This window comes from Dermacentor silvarum, chromosome 4 (assembly GCF_013339745.2).
Source record: "Dermacentor silvarum isolate Dsil-2018 chromosome 4, BIME_Dsil_1.4, whole genome shotgun sequence".
Taxonomy (NCBI): Eukaryota; Metazoa; Arthropoda; class Arachnida; order Ixodida; family Ixodidae; genus Dermacentor; species Dermacentor silvarum.
The window spans coordinates 120452514-120476449 of NC_051157.2; the positions used below are offsets into that span (position 1 = coordinate 120452514).

At 46.8% G+C, this 23936-nt stretch overlaps 1 protein-coding gene across 1 annotated transcript in view; it reads left to right on the forward strand.

The window, feature by feature from the left end:
* Positions 1 to 23936, forward strand: part of LOC119448864 (uncharacterized) — a 64636-nt gene that overhangs the window by 37033 nt on the left and 3667 nt on the right. The window contains exons 6-8 of the mRNA XM_037712075.2: positions 9626 to 9730; positions 17071 to 17228; positions 21884 to 22004. Coding sequence (XP_037568003.1) covers positions 9626 to 9730; positions 17071 to 17228; positions 21884 to 22004 — 384 coding nt within the window. The remainder of the gene's footprint in view (positions 1 to 9625; positions 9731 to 17070; positions 17229 to 21883; positions 22005 to 23936) is intronic.

The following is a 23936-nucleotide window of genomic DNA, read 5'->3' on the forward strand; positions in this document are numbered from 1 at the left end:
ATACCTAGCACGGACTCAAAACAAGTTATTCCAGGCAAAATTTTGCATACTATGTAGGTTGCAATAATAATAACAGAAAGACCATTAAGAAAAAAAAAATCAGGACATAATGCTCACGCAGAGTCTGCCAAAGAACCTGGTCAAATACGAAATGCGTGTGCAAGCACGAAACAGATCAAGATCCTTGAAGGCATAGTTAATTTCCGCCATTGAAGTAAAAAAATAACAATAAGCAACACGTATTGATACGCTGCTACTTCCGCTGCTTTCTCTAAAGCTAAGAGAAGTTTGAAATTATTCTAACATTTCTCTAATGTGAGCTATTCAGCAGAACAGGAGCAGCACTTAGAAGCACCCAGCAGCCAGGATCAGGTAAATCAGGGAGGGTTTGCAAAGAAAGCTTCGCTTAAAAAAAAAAAAAAAAACCCGCATATCCACCGGGTGAATGATGATGAGTGGGCGAAGCTCCGGAGGGAATCATCGGTAAGCCGTGAATCTTCCGTGTAATTCGCCCAGTCTCGCCGCACTAAATCGAACGATTGACTTCCACCAATGACACGCGCCATATGTGACGTCATTCCTATTTTATAACAGCGCCCTTCATTATAATTGCACCATCTCCCACTTAAGGGGACGCTAGCACAAACGCGTTAGAAACGTGCAGTACTCTCTAGTAAGGGGGAGAGGCCACAGCGTCTTACGCAGCCGTTTACACAAGCCGGAACGTGCACCGCGTTTGCCGACGCCATCACATGACTGCTGAGAGAGTATAACCACCCGTATTTATAAACGCTCCTCGACTTGAACTTGACTTGCCACCGCCTTCAACGCGTTTCGAACGCGCTGCCCAAGGCGGTGGCAAGTCAAGTTCAAGTCGAGGAGCGTTTATGAATACGGGGGTAAGGCGGAGAGGCCACAGCGTCTTACACCAGCTTCTTACACGGGCCGTAACGCGCTAGCACAAACGCGTAAGAAACGCGCAGTCTTTCGTTAATGTTGGGTATTTATTGTCATCGTGGTGCGTGTGTACATGTGCGCTTCGTGGCGTAGTGGTTAGCGCCGCGCGTTTGGAAGCGAGGGGTCCCTGGTTCGATTCCGCGCTACGGACACAACTTTCGGAATTTTTTTTTCTCATAAAAGTAGACGTGGCTACCTACTACGACTACTACTACTACTACTACAGAGTAGGGACAGACCCACACCCTAAGGAGCTTCGCCCCTAAAAACACACACACACACACACACAAAACAAAGGAAAATTAAAGTGGACCCGTCGTGCGGTTCGATGTAGTAGCATAGCAGACGACAGATGGAGCCGAAGCTAGTGCCAGGATTTCACGATACGCTGCTCCCACGTGACCACTTTCTTCGTCATTGCATATACACCTCGTGCATGGGAGACGAAACCTAAACCGATCAGTACGAATGCTATCATAGTAAACAAATTAGGGCTCGACAGTGTTCTTTCTAGGGCTTAGAGGTATACTCGTAGGACCCTCATTTATCGATAAAGCCGATAACTCGAAAATGCCATGTTAATACCATCTGAGAATGTCTCTCCAATAGGGTCCTGTGTTTTCTCACGGATACGTACTATACCACTGTACAGTATTACGCTGTGTAGCAACCTTCAACGCACCAAGCAGCAGGTGTAAGATATAGGGGGAGTATAGCCTCAAAGTAGCCGCCGGGGAATGGATAAGATACCGTCTTGATGGTAGTGACCCAAATTCTAAACCACGTCACCGGCAACAAGGGAGGACGGCCGAAAGAAGTGCAGAAGCGGGGATTCGCCGGTGACGGCAAGAGAGGGTTACACGGCGCTCGGGAAAACCTTGACCGCCCCACCGCTCGCGCGGTTCCTATCTCGCCGGGCACGCATCGGAAGCGGCAAAGGCGCGCTTTGCATAATGTATGAGCCCATCGCGCACGACTGACGATCGAGAAGGGAGCGCACATACTGTGGCCGTCCGCGGCGTGAGCCTTCGCTCTAGCTCCAGCTGCAGGCGCGTGTTGCCCAGTATAGAGGCGATCACGTGGCCTTTTTGAGCGCCTCTGCGCGGTTCTCCCACCGGTAAGCGGTAAAGAGAGAAGCAGTCGAAAACGCTTTCTGGGAGCGATAAAAAGTCGTGCATGAGCGACATAACCCAACCCTGAATGCGGAGCTCGCGCGTGGACGGTTGGGTATCCAGAGACGTACAGACGGGCGGTGAGTTTACCTGTAAAAACGACCAAACCAAGTCGTTCAATTCAAAACCAAGTTTACCTGCAAAAACGACCAGACCAAGTCGTTCAATTCTAAACCAAGTTTACCTGCAAAGCGACCAGACCAAGTCGTTGAATTCCAAACCATGTTTGCTTGCAAAACGACCAAACCAAGTCATTCAAAGCCGATTGAGCTCCAATCTATCTTGCAGCGGAGCCACGACAGCGTTCTGCCTTCTGCTGCTGGCATTAGCATTGTGCGCACAAATATTGATGTCTATACCTGTGTGTGCACGACACCGTTGTGCATACAGTGATCTGAACGGAATGGACAGTAACACACTTCCAGCTACAAATTCGAATGGCTTAAGCGGGGATGACTCGGACTACATTGTCATATAATAATAGCTTTCTTCTCTTTTTATTGCGATAGCAATTATATGGACACTTCAACCGGATTTCTGCCGTCGGCGTCGCCGTCGTCGTCGCCGTCGCCGTCGCCGTCAGGTTCCCTATAGATAAAATCTGCACCGCGCGCCGTATGCCCGAGCGGAAGCGTGCGGGTACGCGCGCTATCACGGAGAGCGAACGCACTCATCTCCCACGCGCAAGCAAGGAAGCAGGAAGCCAGCGCCGGAGGGAGCGGGGGGGGGGGGGGGGGGCGCACTTCTACGGTGCCAACAACCGCTCTCGTCGCTCGTCCGCACCGTCTCTTATCTCCACACGGCTCTGACCTTTATGCGCCGTGCATGCGCCGCTCAGTTTCCGTTGAAGCGATAGACCGCACGTACCTTCGCCCGCTGCGGCGTATGTTTGCTGCCAGCGTTTTGACAGTCGTTGTCTGCAGTCATTCAGTGTGATCTATTCGTGTTTGTTTGTGCGCGCTCACACCACGCTTGTTCATTCAGTTAGTAATACTCGGGCCACATTTTCCAACGCACGCTCCACATGCAGTGCTGCCCGGATCGGCAGTGCAGCGCTACAGGTGTGTCCCTTCGCACGCGCTGCCCACGGGAAGCGCTTCTCATCAACACCGCCGTTTCACAAGCGCCTTCTCGTGGTCATCGAGTCTCTCTTCATGTAGGTCTACTTACGGCGCAGCACACCTGCTTACTTAATCAGCTCATGTTTACTACAATTCACATTGCTACCAAAGCCGCTCACCTTACTTCGTATATGACATTGCTGTGTTGCTATCGCATTCATTGCTTCGCCCTTAGGGCGAAACTGTGACATTTTTTTTTATCTCATCTTGTGCACGATTGAGGTTAGAGCCTACAACGCACGTGACACCGCCTCATTGTAGGCTCCTTAACTGAAGTTGAACCACGCACGTAGCCAGGATTTTCTTTTTTCGGAGGGAGTCATACAATTGTCCAAACGATGTATACGCTATTTATTTATTTACTTATTTATTTATTTATTTATTATAAAATGTATACGCTTGCACATTTAGGAAGCATACCATTAATCAATCAGAAGACGGCAGGATAATTCTACTAAGCCAAACTGTCTCCTAGACATAGGTGCTTTTAACAATATGGCCGTAATAACGGCATTGCCTTTAATAAAGCAAACTTTTCTTTTAAAATATGTCATTTTGTACCGATTCATATATTTGCTTCACTAGAGGAAAAAGTTTCACTTCACTAACACCAAGGTTTCTTAAATAAGCGCAAGTCTCAAAACACTATGAAACTCAAAGCGTATTCACCCAACTGTAGCTGCTCGGCTAGCGTAGAAAACACAGTAATAAATGTTGCAAAGCAAAAATAAAAAGTTGGTCTTCATCGTGAAAGAAACTGTAACCATTAACGTATATTGTGGGATGCGTACCGTTGTGCGGGACTCCGGATTAATTTTCACCACCTGGGGTTCTTTAAAGTGCACTAAATGCAAGTACACGATCGTTTTTTTTTTCGGTTTTTTTTTTTTGAGCTCCACCCCATCGAAATGCGGTCGTCACGACCTGTATTGAACCCAGGAACTCGAGCCCACAGAACCCCATAGCCTCATAGCTATGACGTTCTATGAGTAGCTATGGGTAGCCCAGTACTGGGCGACCGCGACGAGTATGCAAGAATGCTGGCGTCCCAGTCAATGAGTTCAGAGCCGAAGGTATCGCTAAATACTGCTGTTTCTTCTCTTGGCTGCACCAAGCACTCGTTTACGTACCGCAAGCACTTATTATAATCTGCTGCGGAAACGGGGAGTCGTCCGCGCTCAATCATGCCATGCGGACTCTGTGATGCATGTTCTTTTCTTTCTTTATTAAAGCGAAGCTTTATATGTCTAGGCGAAATAGCCCGTGTACAGGAAACTATCATCAGCATTGTCTCGAGCGTCGTCGTCTTCTTCCGCAGCTGGCTCGTTGGCGCCCCTCGGGTTGCGCTCGTGCTCGTATTGCCATGCACTCGTGCGACTGCTCCCGCGTTCGTCGTCGTCGTCTTCTTCCACAGCTGGCTGCGTTGGCGCTCATCATTCCAGCGTAGAGTTTCACTTCTCTTCCGTCGTCGTAATGGGGAGGCCGCGTTTACGGGGGTATGATCCATTGATTGAGGGAGTGTGAGCCATTCTTTCTCTCACGTAACGGACAGATTTAATTTTCAAGCAATTTAATTTCGAGGAATCGCAAGCGGCAATGGCGGGCGAATGCTGCTAACAACGCCGCCGAGCAAACTCGAGATATCGAACGCAAGCGTCAACGGCGGACTGCGGGCATCCCGTAAGTGACGTCGTTCTCTCCTTCGCAGCCGAACGTGTGTGTAACCTTGGAATTGATAAATAATTTAAAGAACCGTCGGGATTGACCCACTGATAAACACCGGGGCGGCACGTTTCAGCTTCGCTGGTTAACCATCTTCACGGAGTGGAAGGGCTGAGGAATTTTTTGTTTCAGACGGTTGGTTTCCTGAAGTGGAGCCTCCGAGAACCCGACTGAGGACAAAGCCGTTTGTTTCAAAACGCACACAAAACTTTTAATACAAATAGTGTAAAAAATGTCGCAGTTTCGCCCGAAAGGCGAAGCATCGATTGCGATAGCAAATTAGTAGAGAGCTATTCGGAGTAGGAATAGTAGTTTTATCGGCTGCATAAACTTGGACACATTGGCTTACTAACTGAATTAACAATCGTGGTGTCAGCGCGCACAGGCAAACATGAATAGTTCACACTGAATGACCGCAGCCAACGACTGTCAAAACGCTGGCAGCAAGCGCAGGTTCGCGCGGTCTATCGCTTCAACAGAAACTGAGCGGCGAATGCACAGCGCATACAAAGATCAGAGCCGTGTGGAGATAAGAGACGGCGCGGGCGACGGGCACCGCCGCGCAAAGGGCAGAGGAGAAGTTGGCAGAGGAGAAGCTGCCCCCCCCCCTCCCCCCTCCCCCCCTCTTCCCGCTTTGTTGCTTTCGCGTGGGAGATTGAGTGGCAAGATACGCCTTTGGTGCCGGAGCACAGCGCCGCCCCGCCTCTCTCCCTCCCATACCCCCACGCGACGGTCGCGTTTACTTGCCGCCGAGCGTTCGCTCTCCGTGATAGCGCGCGGGGGAGTTCGACCTCCGTGATAGCGCGCGTCCCACGCGCGCTTTCGCTCGCGCATACGGCGCGCGGCGACGATTTTATCGCCCTTGGAATCTATACGGAACCTCAAGGCGACGGCGACGCCGACGGCAGAAATCCGGTTGAAGTGTCCATATAATTGCTATCGCAATAAAAGAAACACATAAAACAAACACTCAATGAAAATTTTACCAGAAGAAACAACATACACTCAGAGCTATAAAAGTACCAACAGCACACGAGTTAATGAAGATCACGCGTGTAAGCTCGTGCAACAGTTCGACGCGGATGGGCGGCGGTGAAACCACGGAAGAAGCGGCGTTCGTCTCATCAAAATGTCGGTGAGGTGGACCGAAGAACGGGCGACCTAGCAGCTCCGGCTCGGAGAGGGTACGCAGGCGGCTTGGCGGCACCTGCAGATGGAGGCGGCGTTCTGGCCCGGCAGCTGTGCGTAGAACTCGGACTCGTAGCCCGACTGCTCCCGCTCTGCCCACGGGCGCAGGAGTTCGCCGGCCTCGGGCTGCAGTCCGTGATCGGGTGGAGTTATGACGCCCGGGAACAGCATGACAAGCTCGAGGCCCCGGCCGGGTGAAGTCCTGGTAGCTCGGGTCCAGAACCCGACGGCCCGTCTTCAACTACCGGTCCGGTGGCCGACCTTCACCTAGCGTCACTTCCTGGAACTTCCTCCCTCTCTGCCAGGGCGCCTCGCTTTTTCTGCCGCTCTGGACGATTTGTCTCTTCCGGATTGGTGACTATCGGTGCCCTGTGTTCATCGGCCCGTAATGCCAGCAGTGTTGAATAAGCGGACGTAAAATCTATTATGTGAAACTTCCAAGTCGTTCATCGATTAAGAACGTAGAAGTATTAGTAATATAAACTTCATTTCTCTTAGTGGTTTTGGGCGGTGGATGGGTCCATCAGTCCAGGGCTCCACTGGTCTCCGCAGTTCGCAGGGCTTGATCGAGAAGAGTTCTCTGGCTCTATAGATCTTTGCTAGTTAGCCAAACCTCCCACCGCCTGTTACTTGGAACTTGCGCCGTAAGGAGCGTGTTGCGTGAAAGCCGAGATGCGTCCAAACTCAGAATATGCGCACCGATTCTTTGTCTGTATGACGGAGTATGTCCACTGAGATTCATTACGGGTTCCATGAACATGCGATGAGAAGAGGACTTCGCTGTAACCCTTCACAAAAATGGTGGAAGTTGTATACAAGAGACAATGAGCGGATACTTAGGAAGCACAACCGCCAATTCTGATAAAGATAGGCAAGGCAGTGCCAAAGGCGTCGACCATCGACAAACCCGCTTGCTCGCTTGACGTGCTGAAGGAAACACACCAAATAAGCCCAATAGGAGACACCGTGAGTGAATCTGGTGCCCCACCGTAATATGTGCACTAAAAGCCGCCTTAAAGAGAGCATGCGAACAACGCCATTCATATGACAGGCACCAATCTGGCCTTGCGCGCTGCTGGTGTTCTTATGCAATGATATATTTGTCGAGTCGACGTCATTAGGAAGCACGCAGATCAGATTATAGCGTGATTACGAAAGCTTTCACAACAAGCAGGCACGGCCTCTTTTGTTGGAGCATTGTGGCATTTCAGTTGCTGGACAAGGAAAGAAACAAAACGTATCGGAGCAATCTCTAGCTCCCGTGCTCCATCGATATGGTCGCCGATTCCCTGTCCCTTTTTTTTTTGTGTTTTGGTGTCTCTCTCATCACATTTGTCTTCCTGCCTGTATGATTTGCATGATGAAAACTAAATTTCAATCGGTGGTCAGCACATCCGTCACTCGCCTTCGTTTTTGATCCCTCGTTCAGCTCTTTCTGTCGTTGCGTTTATCGCAGCTTCGCGCAGCTGCACCGCCTTGACCGATTTTGCCGATGCGCGTGCAGGTTGTGAACGTGCTCGGCAGTGATGCGCCTTGAAAGGAAAGTGTTAACCGGGCTGCTACTATTCTTCACGGCGCTTTAAACCCTTGATGTTGTTGATTTTCACCATGCGTGCTTCTTCGAGCCAATCAGAGGGGACATGATCACTGTGATGGCAGATCAAGTCAAAATGGTGGAATCGGACATCACGGTGGACATAGATAGCAACCCTAATAGCCCTACGAGATGTAATCGGCCCCACCGAGAACATCCCCTTATGCATTGATGACGTGAAACGTTGTGGGAAAGTTCGATTTGACTAAAATTGTGGGCCAATATGAACATGCGTTTCGGTGGTCATACGAGTGTTAGCAACAATAAACGAGTAACTGGGCTACGTGCGCTGTATTTGCGAGGTTTTGTTGGCAACCTGTAAGAGAATGGATACTTGGCCCATGCTGATGCCCCGCTGAACAGAGCCCAATAGAATTTCTTTTTTAGCAGGAAGCTAATTAATACGATTTGAGTTGTAAACTCTTAACTGTACATATAGTGAGCGTTTAAGATGAGGAATACGTGAACAATGACGTTCGTGTGTGGCGCAGTATAATGTGCGTGCGTTTTTTGTTTCTTTTATTTTGCACAGGGAGCATGAACTTTTATTTAACGTTGGTGCATATCAGGGGCGGGGGGGGGGGGGGGGCACACTTTTCTTGGTATGATATTTTGTTTGGTGTAGTTTTGTTTTGTCTTGCCTACATTTACATTTTAGTGAGTAGACTTAGCACGTTCATGTGTCTGTGGTGTGTATGCGCATTTATGTGAACACTAGGGAGCAGTTCCATTTTCTTGACAGTCACTTCTATGTAGCCTACTTTCCCCATTTGTCTTTAGTTAAACAACAAAGTGGGAGAGCGTCACTGCCTCTCGGTCGCTACCATTAAGTCTGGGCTTGCTCAATTGTTTGATGCCTCATCACTAGATTACCCTGCAGTTGCATTTCCTCTTCAGTGGTACGCTGAACGTTGTGACGAGACGGTGCGACCTGCTGCTTTCTATTGCTTTGTGGATCAATGGCTTAAGTGAAAGTTGAAACCGGAACAGTGTCACGGCAAGCACTGGTCGCAGTACGCCATTCCCTTTATGACACGCCATCGGGTGCACGCTATAGTTTTGAGCTTGATTTTGTTTTGCGTCATAAACGGTAATAGCCCTTATAGCGTGCCGGGCGTCGTTAATTATTAACGCCGTCGCGGTTCGGTACACAGCTAGTTACCGTAGAGGCGCTCGTCGATCGATTATCGCTCAAAATGTCTGCTCGGTGCGCACGAACGTAACGATTACTATCTAAACAATAAAAGGAACAACAAAAATGAAAGCACCAGCCTTTGCTATGAACGAACTGTCTGGAAACACTATTTTCAGGCATGCTTTAAGAAAATATAGAGGGAGAAGCAAGAAACGCCGAATCTAGTCGCTATAAGCTGTCGTGAAAAATCAATAAAGCGGCTGCTTTCGACAGCAGCCTAATACTTCAAGCTCCGCGTCGGTTCTATATGAAGCTAACGCGCAGGTAGAACAAAAGGAACAAGTTATGATTGATATAACAAACGAAGCAGGGTGGCGGCCAGTTTGTTGCGGGCAGCCTCAAGCAATTTGGGAGAAAAAAGATCGAGAAAGAAAAAAAAAGAACTGGGGGGTTGCAATGCAAAGTGTTTCAGTAGAGCCAGCATTGCTAAGAAACCAAAATGTAACAGATGGAAAGTCAGCTAAGTCTTATTTTTGTAGCGAATAGATGATAAACGTGTCTTTCTGTGGCGCTGTTTCGAAGAAATTAACAGACAAATTTAAATGACATTTAATTGGTTGGTTCTGGCGTTGTTCGGTAAACTGTTTACTTCTTGCTTGTCACAAGAATCTTTGCTTCCTCCTCGGATAGTTATAACTTATTAAGAATTGCGGGAAGTTATCTTACCTATTTTCAGGTATGACTGGAGGCACATGGAAACCAAGCAAACTCCCGAAGAAGTCTTCGTGTCAAGGCACGGTGTCTGCAAGGACTACTGCCTTTTGCTCAGCGAAATGTGCAGGTGGGTGACAGCTGTTAATTACGTGGTGTTTATTCGATAAATATGAGCTATACACTACATGAACTAATTCAGGAAGCGCTGTGCTTTGATAATTGTTTCACTAATGCGACATATCGGTATCTACTTGTCGCCACGCGTGTCACACGACAAGTAAAAGAGGGCAAAACTTTATTAATCTCAAATTGCCGGCGGTCGGCTGAGCAGAGCCCCTCACTCCAGAGGGGGTGAAGGGGGGCAAAGGTAGGGGGGAAGGGGGTATTCTGTAAGCTTCCAACTAGTGGACATGCTCGTTTTGTTTGCTGTTGAAGTGCTGATTGGTTGTGGGCGCCTGTCTCCTTCTCATGCGTATCCCAGCCCAGCCAATGAGCACTTAAGCAGCAAACGAAATTGGCATGTCCACTAGGTGAACGCTTACAGAATACCTCCCTAAGTTCACTCTCTGTCGTTATGTCGCATCTCGGCGACATAACGAAGATGTCAACTCTCCAAAGCGAAGATGTCACCGACAACAGTTCAAGAAAGAGATAATATTGTGTACGTTTCCGACGACGTCTATGTGATGCGGTGCGCCGTGCATGTGTGCAAGAGGCAGTGCAGGTCGCGTGTAGGAGACGCGCTTGTTCTGCCCGTAAACCAAACTAGATTATAAGTGGCATATTTTGTTTTTCTCAGAAGTGCAGGGCGAATCGAACTGACTTTGGCTTGGTTGGTTGGTAGGTTGAGGTGTGTTTGTAGGCTACGTTAGCATTTCAGTCTGGGCCAGCAATTGCTCCGCCTGTTCGTCTCTTTCGGTGTTCACGAATCTGCCACCACATGCCTATGGGTTCAATGACACGTAGGCAGGCGAGCAGAATGCATGAAATTTCCTTATAAACTCTCCTCAGCTCTTCGGGGAACATTACCTTTTGCACACACGAGCTCGGAAATACTTTCGGTCGCTTTGGACCTCGCCATATGAGCCGTGTGGGTGAAAGGGCATAACTGATTGAAAACGACTCTACTTATAGAATAACAGGATTGGCTTGCACTCCAGCAAGACCGTTCAAAAATGGGCGAAGTGCCTCTTCATTATGCGAAGAATGTAAAGAAATTGGTGACGCGACAATACTTAATTTGGTCCTGCCTGCACTTCAATGTCGAAAGGAAGACTCTACCTGACAACCTGCAAACAACAGGTCTTCTCCCTTGTCTTCTCCGGGGCTCTATAGTCGAGTGAACTGGCACAAACGCACCGGTGCGTGATCGATCTTCGTAAAGGCCTTGACTCTATTGGGTCATCTGCGCAGCCGGAGCATCGGCTAGTCGTCGTCTGAGTAGGTGCTGTATTGTTGTTCTTGCACCTCTATATACCTTATTGTATATGCAGGCCTAAATCTATTTCAATGCGCAGTTAGTATTCGTGCGCTTTTGTTTGTTAATATGATGGCTGACGGTCGTAATCTGCCGTTAAAGAGAAGCAGGAGCTCGGATCGTACTTGAGCAAATTTGAGTCCTGTCATCGGTAGTATTTTCACTGACATTCAGGGCCACAATGCAGCGTCCTCTATACATATGCCGGGCACACTTGGTTTTTCCTCAGGATAGCTTTTTCGGAATTCACGCATCGGGTGTGCTAATATAGAAAATCGCCTTGAGCGGCGAGGGAGAGCGCCGAGCCCATCGCGCCCGGCTTGCGGACGCTATAGAGAAACACTTAAGCACTTGCTTTCAGAATGCCCAACTTTCAGTAGCTGTCGCTCTGAAGTGCTGAGCAAATTTCAGAAACATAATCTTTCTCGGCCTGCGCTGAATGATACCCCCCCCCTTTTTTTTATTTCTGAAAGGTTGACCTTCAACTCGATACGAGGCTCACAAAGGTGGGCTGGAGTTTTTGTCGACTTCGGCAGTACACTCTGGTCTGCAGTACAATACACTGTGTATGATGTGATGTGTCGTTATGTGCCTCCTTATTTTCCTTTTTTTTTTTGTCTTTTTTAAGCGGGTGGTCACGGTGCCCTTTTTAGGAGATAATTATCCATCTGCTTTTCCCTCTCTGTGTACCTGTATGGGATTTAGGTATGTTTACATGATCAATATCGTATTGTGAATATATATATATATATATATATATATATATATATATATATGCTGTATTATATGTACGATATACTTTTCCCTGGGCTTGGTATATGCGATTTGTGACAAGGTTTAAATGACTTGACTAATGAATAAATCATTCATCTGTACTGATTCCTCATTAGTCTAAGTAGGAAAGTGGGTGGAAGGAGTATAAAATAAACAAGTAAGTAAATATATAAATAAATAAAATTGTCGTAAGACCGATCCTTGAGGTTCTCCCCTTAGTGGGTGTGGACAGTTTAATACTTGACGTCATTTACTGATGAAGTGGTTTACGTAATTGCAAATTTTGTGGCCGCAATCAATAGATGTTATTTCTTTTATTATGGCACCGTGCCTATTCTATTATGGAATACTTTCTTTAGATAATATCACTAAAACAACTTTTAGCGTCAAGTTGTCTTCTTTATTTGTTACGTCTTGCTGCAGTTTTAATAATGCGTCCTGAGTTAATATATGTTTACGGTATACGGCTTTATTGCATCTTAAATATTGTATTTATTCTAGGTGATTCGTAAGTTTATTGGGGATAATCTCCTTCATAATTTCTCCTACACAAGAAGTTATAGAGGTGTGTTTCGCGATTAACATGATAGTGCCCTCTTCCGATTTCACTGGTAGTGTGCTCTTGTCCATACCTTATTGATTCATTGTAATAGCTATTCGTAGTTTTTGTCAGTGAGCTTAGGCAACTAAACTTCGGTCATGTGCTTCAGATCATGTGATTTGGCCTAACATCTGTAATCATCCCTTTCATTTCTGCAATGTCATTACTTCCCTGAGGTACGATTTATGTGCGGTGGAGCCCGTGTGATATGTGCACAGGGGATGTGATGATGTGGCTATGTATGTGTTTTTCAGTTGGCCCTCGGTTTCGGACTCACCAATAAGCTTTGTGAGTGTTTCGTGAATTAGGTGTTGTGTAGTTGGATGGGAATCTAGTAGTCGTCTTATGATGCGACAAGTGTTGCTAAGATGGTACGAGATGGGAGCATTCAACTATTCCTTAGGGATGCGTTTGATGCTATTTTTGAGTTGCCTCTTGCACTTGTTTGTTTTCAATATTTTATTCAACGCATGCGTGTCTTTACAGCTGAGGTGCAAGAGATGCTTATTTGTTTTGAATTATTGTGGTTTCTGATATTTCCTGCACATGTGCCTGTGTCCATGCTCGTACCAAGTCAAACCATGGTTACGTGGTTATTTCGTGCCCGGGACCATTGCTTTACCTGCGGAATATTTCCCAATGACCCCTATATGTTGTATTCTTCTGTTGCGATGTCCTTTTTGTTTGCGTGCAACGTACTTGTATAGGGTGCGGTCACTTGTTAGCGCACCGTGAGTGTTTTAATTTGTACTCTGCCTTTTCAAAGTTCTAATATGTTGTCATTTTCTCTGTGAGATTATGAATTGTTTGAAATTGTGTATTCCCAGTGGTGCCGTTATTTTTTACGCTTTTTTTGTGCAGCTGATTTCTTTACAGATTGTTTTTATTGTAATCTCATAAGTTGCATGTAGCATTGAAGTCACTTTCTAATAAATGACCAAAGTGTATTTTTAATCGCAGCACAGCTGCATCAACAACAAAACACCCCTGCGTTTGCTTGTGTATGTTGCATAATTTGCTGCACAAATTTGTTGTTGAGATTTTATTCCTTGTCGTTTCGGTGTAATTTTTGATGATGTATGGTGCTTCGAGTGGTTGTCTGTTCACCAAGTCTCTCCCGACAAATGTGGCATGGGCTGTTTGTGACACATGTGCCACGAAGCCTGGCAGCAAAATTAGTTGGACATCTTGTAGGGAATAGAATGGCTGGTATTTCTCCTTTCGTTACCACGCACTGAAAGGATAGCGGCGCACGATGGCGGGCTAGCGTCTTGAAGTTCCATTGCTACGCTGCCGGTTTATTAGCCATTGCACATTGCAGGTACTTTGGTCTTGTGCACGGACTGTTGTTTGTGAGCAGTTAATCTTCTTTACAGGTTTGTTTCATTTCTAATGCGTAAGCGTACTCTATGGGAGTCTTGTTAACTTTACATGTCTAACGAATTGGGTCAGTAATTGTACGTTGGCTGATGTAGCGTCATCTTCTTCATCGCTGATCATCTTCGGCCGTCATCGCGCCGCGAATCTCGGCGAACTCATGTCACGAGAGAGTAGAACGCGAACTCACTCTATCTCGATTTGGGATGCAGCCGCTGCTCCGTCCTCCACCTCCACAAATAAATGTAGGTACGATCGCACGCCTCCTCGGCAACCATCGCGTCTTCTTCCTAAAGCTGACACGGCTGCCATTATGTTCGTTATTAGGTTTGTAAAGATTTCGGGATTGCTTCAGTCATTTCATCCGTTTCCAAATTTGTATCCGCGTACAATTTCTCCAAGCGTATTGACACTTTGAAACTGTAGTTTCCTATTTCATGTTTACATGCTTGTTTAGTTTTGTGCGTGTTAATAGTTTGTGGATCTCTTTTTGTTATTCTGCTCTTCGAGGGATGTGTTTGTGTCCATATTGTCTTCACGTTGCCTAGTTGCCGATGAGGATGTGCTCATTTTTCCATTTCAGCGATTTTGCGTGTAACGGGCCTTTTCTGCAATCTCGATTAGTTTTGTTTTGTGTGCTAATGTTGTGGTTATGTCTTAGGTTAGCGTCCATGTTGAATAGAGAGGTGTCTGAGTGACTGTCTCGCATTTTCTCGGATTCTAGATGTTAACCAAGAGTTACTGTTTTTCGGTTTGAGTTAACTACGTCTCGTCGTCACCCTTCCTACGTGGACGCCCCTCCTCCCGACGATTGGCAGATGCCCCGACATCATCCGTATATTGCATCCTGAACGCGGCACACCAGAGAGCTCAGTTCTCCCTCCCCTCCTCTTCAACCTCGTCACGTGCATCATTCACCACACCCTCGAACCATTAACCTCCACCCACTGTACTATGTATCCAGATAACACGGCCATGTGGTCCAACCTAGGTTCACCGAGATATATGAAAGACTGCCTACAAGACGCCCTTTCTACTGCTTCGGCTGCTGCCAAAACAATCAGGCTTTCTTACTCCCCTGCTAAATCTGCTCTCCTCCTTGTCCACTATCCTCGATGTCAACCTCCTCCCCTAGCATTACTGCTAGATCGTCATCTCATTCCACTACTAAAATTTCACCAATCTGTTGGTGAAAACTCTTCGGCAGTCCGGGACATTTTACAGCAAGGAGAACAAATTTTACTCCTAATGCGTCGAGTCGCTAGCAGGTTGCCTACGCGAACTTGAACGTCTTCTTTTCAGGGAAGCACTCCTCTTATCTCACTATCGCTACCAGCTCCCTTATTGATCTCTTCGCCAACAGGACATTAACCATCTTGACACACTCATAGGCAAATCAATAAAAGTTGCTTTGGGCTTTCCAATCAGTGCCAGTAATGACCGCCTAAATGAGCTGGACGTCCACAACACTACAGAAGAGAACATCCTGATTCACGCGTCACAACCAGGATCAAGAACTTCGCCTGAGCATCGCCAATCAGGGGCGCCAAATCCTGGCCAATATCAGCTTCTCCGTCTTTTCTCTTCTCCGTCTTCTCTTCTCCACCACATCTACCAAACTTTCGTCATCCTGCGGGGCACTTATACGAATCACGCTATTACCTCGCAACGTGAACCCCTGTGTAAACACAACGCCGCGGGGCTCGAATCCGTTATTTTCAGCATTTCACACACAGTCATCCAAATCGTAACTTCTATTACACGGATACTAGCGTGGTTTAAACTCGGCTCCGCCATAGTGGTTCTTTCGAACCGCTATGCCATCCTTCATAGAGAAGTCCTCTCGGTTACAGGTCACACACTTGCTTTACTGCATGCCATAGTAGCTGCTTGCCGCTGTCCTCCCCCTGTCATCCCTCACCTGCTTATCATTTTCAGAGACTCCATGGCCGCCTCTCGTCTCCTTTTACGCGGGAAACGTCCTACCCTTCTGACGCATATTCTCCAAAGTAGTCTTCTTACACCCCTTGAGATCGTATGCGTCCCTGGCCCCGCGGATACTGTCGGGCAACGAACGGGCTAATTGCTTCACCTGTTTTGCCAGGCTCACGACCTCCCCGCGCCAAGCTCACATGATTCCCGAACTCCTCCAATTTCTTCCCAGTCCTATCGAATTGCCCGCCACGCGTTCCCGCATACGGCGATCTTATCCGACAAGCTCAGACAGGGTTTCTTATTTCTCCCACACGTTCACAACTCCTTCGCGCACGCGCGCAGGAACCACCACCGTGATGTCACAGGTTTGGCATGCATCCCAATGGCTCTCATATACTGTGGCCCTGCCCTCCTCTCCACCCTTCTCACCCAACATCCGCCAACTTATCACCTACGCCTGCGAGTGCTTGGTTGACTCTCGCAGCATCACTGCTGGCTCAGTAGCAGCTGGCAGCCTTCATGGCTGAAGCAATGAAAGGTGGGCCCGGCGGCACCCTCGACTGAGGGACCCTCTCCACAACTGCTGCTCTTATTTTTTATTTGACAAAGTGCATCATCATCGTTGTCACCCGGTTGAGTACTCCGTGTTGATCTGAATCTGAAGCCGGTCATTGCTGGCCTCCGTTCACGTTTTCAGTTTGTACGGATTACGTTTGCAGTGAAGTCTTTTGCATACGAGTCTTGTTTGTGTAGGTTCTTTGTTTTCTTGGTCTTTGTCACTGTAATACTCTGCCTGTTATTGAAATGCAGTTGCCAAACATATATTGTCCTATTGATTGTCGGAAAAGTGTCCAATATTCACCAAATTTGCACTGGGTGGTGTTTGGGCATGCTGGAAGCATACCTCTGTGTGGATGGACAGTTCACGGCCATAATGTACCATGCGGGTGTAATTTATTTATAGAGCGATGCCAAGGCATGTCCCATTGCTGCAGGAGAGAAGGCATACTCCCGTTTGATGTAAAACGAGGATCACGTAAAGGAGGGGCTGGCTAAATCCCGGTGTTAGGAGGCAACACTTTTTTAAAGCGAAGGTCACGTGGTATGACAAGCCACTCGCGCGCATGCCAGTGTTTGCTTGCGTGCGTGAATGTGTTTCGACATTATGCGATCTCGAAATACATGGGGAGTGGCATCGTGTGCGCAATGTAGCCGACAGTTGGGCGAAGGAGCCCCAGTCTCTGTGGACTACCGCTTGGTTTAGCGCATTGGAAACATAACATCGTAATTGTATTTTTTGCAGGCTTGCAGGTATCAGAGAAAAGACTCTGCAAGGCTTCGCCAAGGGTTTTGACTACCGTCCCGGTCACCAGTTCCATCCGGGTCAAGACGTCACCCACGCCTGGAACGCGGTCTTCATCCTAGGTGCATGGAGGCTTATCGACACAACTTGGGGCACAGGTTGGTATTTGATTCATGATGCGGCACCAACCGTACGACGGTGTTCGACACTGTAAAGATACCACAGTTACACGAAGCACTTTTATGCGCACAAGCCTTGCAAGCGCCTGTAGGCAGTGTGACATTGCTTTTAGATGGTGACATAGTAGCATTACTATTGCAGAGGCAAGCCGCTGTTTTTTATACACCCTGTCATGTCTAATGCTTTTTATAGACTCCTTAATGATGTCATTTTGATGAGAAAGCTAGCGAAAGTATATCAGTAATGACCTCTTAAATGATCATGATCTTTAAGTAATGATCTTAAAGAACGCATCACGATACAGAAATGATGTTTTTAGAATGGTTACAATAACATGCGCGTGCTTTAACACCGGAGCTGTATCACAGCAATCGGGCACCTTTGTATATTGTGCTTATGATATACTACAGTGTACTACGTGACTGCGTGAGCTGCCTTCAAAACAAAGCACTGTGTCGGAGGCTTGCGTGTAAGCGTGGCCAACTCTTACAGTTCAACTGTACATCCCGAAATCGGAATAGACGCCACTGAAAACCCGGCTTCAGATTCAGCGCATTTTATTGGATTTACATGTGACTTGGCCTCAGTAACTGATTCAGACGCTCCCCTAGCATCGAAAGAACCTAAGAGAGCTACGGGTTGGAAAGTCGAAGCGAAAAAAAAATAATGGAGTAGAATAAACTTGCGAGAAGGCTCCATTCAGTTTAGTTCCCGGATCGAATAGCCGCTTGAAATTTCGATAACGTTACTTCTAGAATCTTTGCAAATAAACTTTAGTGATAATTTGGGTAGTTGCCAAGTACGTTTGCAGACAAGCAAATTTTGGCACCCAGCTATAGTTCCCACATTGGTGGGCTAAATATAATTATAACTGAACCAATGTAATTATTTAACCGTTCGATATGGTTAGATGGTGTATGAATAATTTCCGCGTTACCCCAGAACATTATTCGCGAACTACTGCGGACAATCAGCGCAAAATATTTTATTTATGGGCTGATTTGTCCTCAATAACTGATTCAGACACTCAGCTAGCATTCAAGAAACTTAGGAGTGCCACCATGTGCTCGAAAATCAAGAATAATGGGCCGGCATAATGCGCAAAGCGGTTTACGAGGAGTGTCATGCTCGCACAGTGACGAAATCAGTTTTCTCTGTTGTCTGACGTGTTTGGAACGTTAGCACCACGTGGGAATCATCGGTTCTGTGGTTGATTGCTGGTTCTCATTAAAAAAATAAACTTTGTTTGATGTATCATTAGCTCTTTCGTCTTCTTTTCGCCGAACTTGCGTGCTGAGATTAAATGAGGTTAATTGAAGCGAAAGAAAAATCTTTCGCTTTTATAATAGATGTACTTGCACCGTATTGCACTAGATTGTTTAGTGGAATAAAGTATTTTTTTACTGTGAGAAGCAAGGAGGCGGGTCTGGATAAAAATGATAATAAGAAATAAAGTACACTACTGCAAGGAATAGCAAATAAGTACCCATTCGAATAGACAAGGATGTGTGGGGGCTACATGACCGAATGATAAACACTGGACTTAAGTAGTTTCATTCAGAAAACGTATTGTCAGAATCCTGGTATTGTTCAGCTAGAGAAATCAGGCCTAAACCAATGACAGCAGTTCCCAGTGTTCTTGCAAGTGCAGTCGTATCTATTGAAAAGCCATGCTAGGTCGGGCTAGCGCTCGCTTCAAGCTACGAGCGGAGCACGTCATATGTCTAAGAATAAAGTTACTATCCTTTAAGAAAAGGGAAAAAAAAATTGTGACTTCGGAACGTTCAATTGCGCAAACTCGTGTATCGACGAGAGACCGTGCTTTCCTGATGGTAATCAGCAAGGACATAATTAACATACAGAATTAGGCTGCTCAGTTTACTTGCAATGTATATATCACTATCCACCAAGGAATGCTGTGCTTCTTTGAATACGAACAGGCAATTCCCGGCATATTTTACAAGGCACCTGAACGTTGCAAAAATAGTTCTGCTATTCATTATTGCATCTGAATGGCTAATGAATCTAATGGCTCAATAATACATAACAATAAACATAATTTTAATTGGAGGTATCACGGCTGCCGCCAGTCCAATTATTCGCATTCAGGGCGAGGAATCCTAAGGCAAGTCTAAGTGTTTTACTGGGCAGTAACCTGGCTACCTGTTGATGATATATATATATATATATATATATATATATATATATATATATATATGCCGCTTAGATGCTGCAATAATTATCTTTGAAGTCACCCGGAATTTTGATAACATTGCAAGTAAACCTTAGATACTTTATACGTTAATCAGGTTTCACAAGCTTATATCCGGAAACTGCCTTTGCTCATTGCACGCACCTTCGTGCACTAAAAGGGCCCATTGCGAAATCAATGCCGAATTCAGTTTCCATTACAAATGCATTGTTTAGGAATTACGGAATGACATTTGTGTAATAATTAAGACACACGAAAGAAAAAAAAAAAGAATCTCGGAACCTTTCAGCGCCAAAGAGAAGAGGTAAACCCTGACGCAATGACGTCATCGCGACCTCCATGATGAAGAGCTGGCACGGGGAAAACCTGCACGTCATTGCGATCCGCATGTCTCCCATTTACCACCTGCGTTACTTGGAAGCTGTACGTGTTATGTAGTGCATAGATATATCTACTAGCCTTCCACGAGACCAATGGTGACGCTGCGAGTGGCACTCCACTGACGACAGTAAGGAGACTCGGCCTTTCTCGTCTGCTACGTTCCCAGCGACAAACGGGGTATTTCAGTTCATTTTATCTTACTCTGATTGCGTTCACGCTTAGTGTGGCGTTGGGAAATTACAATCGATGTTATGACACAGTCAGAAGAATGAATGAATAAAACATTTATTGAAAATTATATGTTGTATTAATTATTGCTGGAAAGGGTCCGGCGGGTCCCTATTCCGGGACTCCGTTGGACAGGGCTGCCACAAGACATTACCATAATACATCACCACACAGAATAAGTTCAGCTTGAGTCAACGTAACTTTGGAATCAGAGTCCGATTTTATGGCTCGGTATCTAAATTGCGAGCCGACCAGACGTAGTGTAGTAAAAAGCATTATACAGGCTGTCCCAGCTATCATACACGAAGCTTTAGGGAAAGACGGATCGTCCCACGCTAATAGCACCACCATCATGTTGGTCTGAGTACAGGGAAGATACCGCAAGTAATTTTATACTCCAAGACACACTAATTCGTTAATTAGTTTTTAAAAGTAATTATATAACTGAGACGCTTTTGCGATGATCGTCAGGGTGCCAATAAGGGAGCTGTAGACAATTGGAAGAGACTTCAAAATGAGATGTTTCCAGTGAGATACACATCGCGTGTTTGTCGTTTCCGGCGAAGTGAGAAAACCCGCGAAATATAAAAAAAAATCTCATGTGACTACGCACCCGCGTGCGCTAGCGCGCACGGGATAGCAGTACCATCACACAGCTTCTACTCGTTGAACCACACACGGCGAGAGCCCAAACACTGGATCGTCCATCGACTCGGCTTGTTACTGCTCTTAACCACCACTTTATGTGATTTCATATTCGAGCCATTTCAAAGCACACATTCTTTATTCTTTTTTATTACATATTTAGCAAACTATTAGGGGTACTAATATATAATTATGGGGATTGGCTAAGGCAGCAGCGTGTGTATGCTTTTAACAAAAAAAAAAAAAAAAGCGTTCCTGCATGGTGATGAGTGTGAAACAGAATTTACGATTGTGGCGCCATCCATGGCACAGGAGAAATTAGCCTCAGTGTCCGGGACCTTGTTGTATTGTGAGCAGGTGCTTAGCCAGTGACGTCATAAGTTCTCTTCTCTCGTATACGTCTAATTGCACGTCTGGCTCAGCGTTGCGCGTTCTACGCGAGATGGCGGTAATTAATGTGGCGCATTCTTTGCCTCTTACCGAGCAATAGGGGATCGGTCGGTATATGAATAGGGAGCAAGGATCGCGCTTTTAAACAAAATTGGTTGCTGCCTAGGTGGCTCTATCAACAGGCTTGACACCTCTTAATAGAAATAAAGTTATGTCTCTGACGGTGACTTTCGAACCAGACGGTGACTTTCGAGCCAGTCTCCGAACACAGCAGCTCCATTGTCTTCCCATTAGGTCACAGACACAATTTGTTTTCTTTATTTCTAGACATTGGGCAAATACATCAATGTAAGCTGGTGCCATGTGATGGCAATATTCCTTTCTTAACCGCTGAGCTTCTAGCTTGCGGTTGAGTTGACAAAAGTTTAATTTTGACAAGGGCATCTATCAATGACAACGGTTCGTCATCGTAACCTCATTTCTTAAGTACCTAACGTAGTTTAACCGCATTTTCATTAGAATACGAGCATATATCGGTGACGGAGTTACATCGCAATTTTTTACAGCCATAACGTTTCTGCAGATGCTGTTAAGGTCGAGAAAGAACATTTTATGAGCTAGGCTGTTTTACCCTGTAGCCAGCTAACTAATTAGATGTGATCTCAAACGTAATTCTTTAAAGTTAAACATTTTAGGATAATTGTTACTGTCAAAGCACACGTGTTACTGCTGGCAATGATGTTCAAATTCGCTTTCTGTCCTTCTTTTCTTGCACAGGCTACACAGACCACACCGGGAAGTTTATAAGGAAAATCAACGAACACTTCTTCATGACCGACCCTGAGGTGCTGATATGGACGCACTTTCCTTACGACGAGATGGAAAAGAATTACTCAAGGTGAACCACACTTTCCTGCCTTTCTTGCACTCTCTTTCTCGATCTCTTACCGAGTGCCTCTCTCTAGAGACTATATCTGCGCACGGAGCCACCCTACTGTCTCCTTTACTGTGACATTTCACCGCAGAAATGAATCGGACTCTTTCTGCTTACCTCAACCACCAAATACCGAGGCCAGAGTTAAGAGCGATAAACTTGGCTGCCTTAATATCACACCTTTTAGAGACTTGCTCCGGACACTATAAAACGTTTCTTCACTGAACACAGCATGCGGCTCAACGTGGCTTACGCCAACTTCTTTAGATGCAAACTTCACTTCTCAGGTGTGGCTCACGTATGCGTTCAGTTACTGAGGACACACAACATGTATTGTGCAACTGCAGTCGTTATTACAGTCGGTTTGTACTTGCAAGAAATTTTGAGGTGGCTGCCCGTAAACGGCTCTTTCCTGGCCAATAATTCGTACCAAGTAATTCGGTACCTGACTGAGTTCCGAGACCGGCAGATTTAGGCGTTTAATATAGACACTTAACATTTTTGTTATTCTCTCCCACACCAAGAAGTGTCCAGTATTGAAGAATGCACTTTTCAATGTGGTGGTGTGGCGTTTTAGAACATATGTAGTGAAGAAGAGGGACGATGCAGTGGGGCATCCTTACCAGAGCTGTCTAGTGGGTCAAACTCTAGCAGCGGCGATAGTTCTATTTCGGCCCGCGCGCAATCCATAACGGCATTGTGGCGCGAGAGAAAATCCCAGCCGAGGATGACATCGTGAGAACAGGAGGAAATGAGGAAGAATTCTACAGCGTATACAGCGTCCTGAATTTCTACACGAGCTGTGCAAGACGCCAAGGGTCGAATGTGCTGAGCACTGGCTGTTCGAAGGGATAGTCCGGACAGGGGTGTCGTGACTTTCCGAAGGAAGCGGCAAAGTTTAGCGTCCATAACACATACGGCTGCTCCTGTGTCCACGAGTGCAGACGCGCGGACACCGTCGACAAACACGTCTATCACATTGGATGGGCTGCAATGAGGACTTGTGCAGTTCGACGTTGTCGCAGCCCTTGCCTCTTGGACTGCGACTGTTAGTTTTCCTCATCCCGAGGGCCGGCACGAGGCCGCATCGGCGATAGCGAGCGCCGGCGTGGAGATGGGGAACGGTGGGTGTTCAGCGGCGGGCGGTATGTTGGTGACACACCGGAAGGTGGGTCGTAATATGGACGGGGTGAACGGTTGGTCATGGATGATGCGACGCTGGGTGGCTGCAGACCAGCTGTACGGCCGGCACCCATCACACACCATCGACACAATGCTACCATACCGGCCCGACGCATCTGAATGTGTGCCCATTTCTGATACGGTGAGACATGCCGAAGAGTGCCGCGACCTCGCCCGGGCCTTTACCTCCAATGACCAAGAGCGCCAGAAGAACACTCGCGGTGACACCACCTCTGCGCCCACCTTTCTTCCTGGATCGCTTGTATGGCTCTCAGTTCCTTCCGCTGCACCTGGTCTGTCTTCCAAGTTAATGCCCAAGTATGAAGGTACCTACCGCATCGTCGAGCGTGCATCACCCGTCAACTATGTGATTGAGCCCGTTGAACCATCTTCGGACATGCGCCGTCGCGGACGCGACATTGTCAACATCGAGCGCCTCAAGCCGTATTACGATCCACTAATAGTGACGAACTGTTAGGTCGCCGGACGGCTCCCTTTTTCGTCCCCGGGGTAATAGTAGTGAAGAAGAGGGACGATGCAGTGGGGCATCCTTACCAGAGCTGTCTAGTGGGTCAAACTCTCCAGCTAGCTCATCGCTCGGACTACGCCGCTCGCTCCCGCAGTTCCCTGAGCTGATCCAACGGTCGGCTCTAACGCTTGCGTGCAATAAACGCCTTTACACATATCCCATGTAGTGTAACATATTCCTTGATT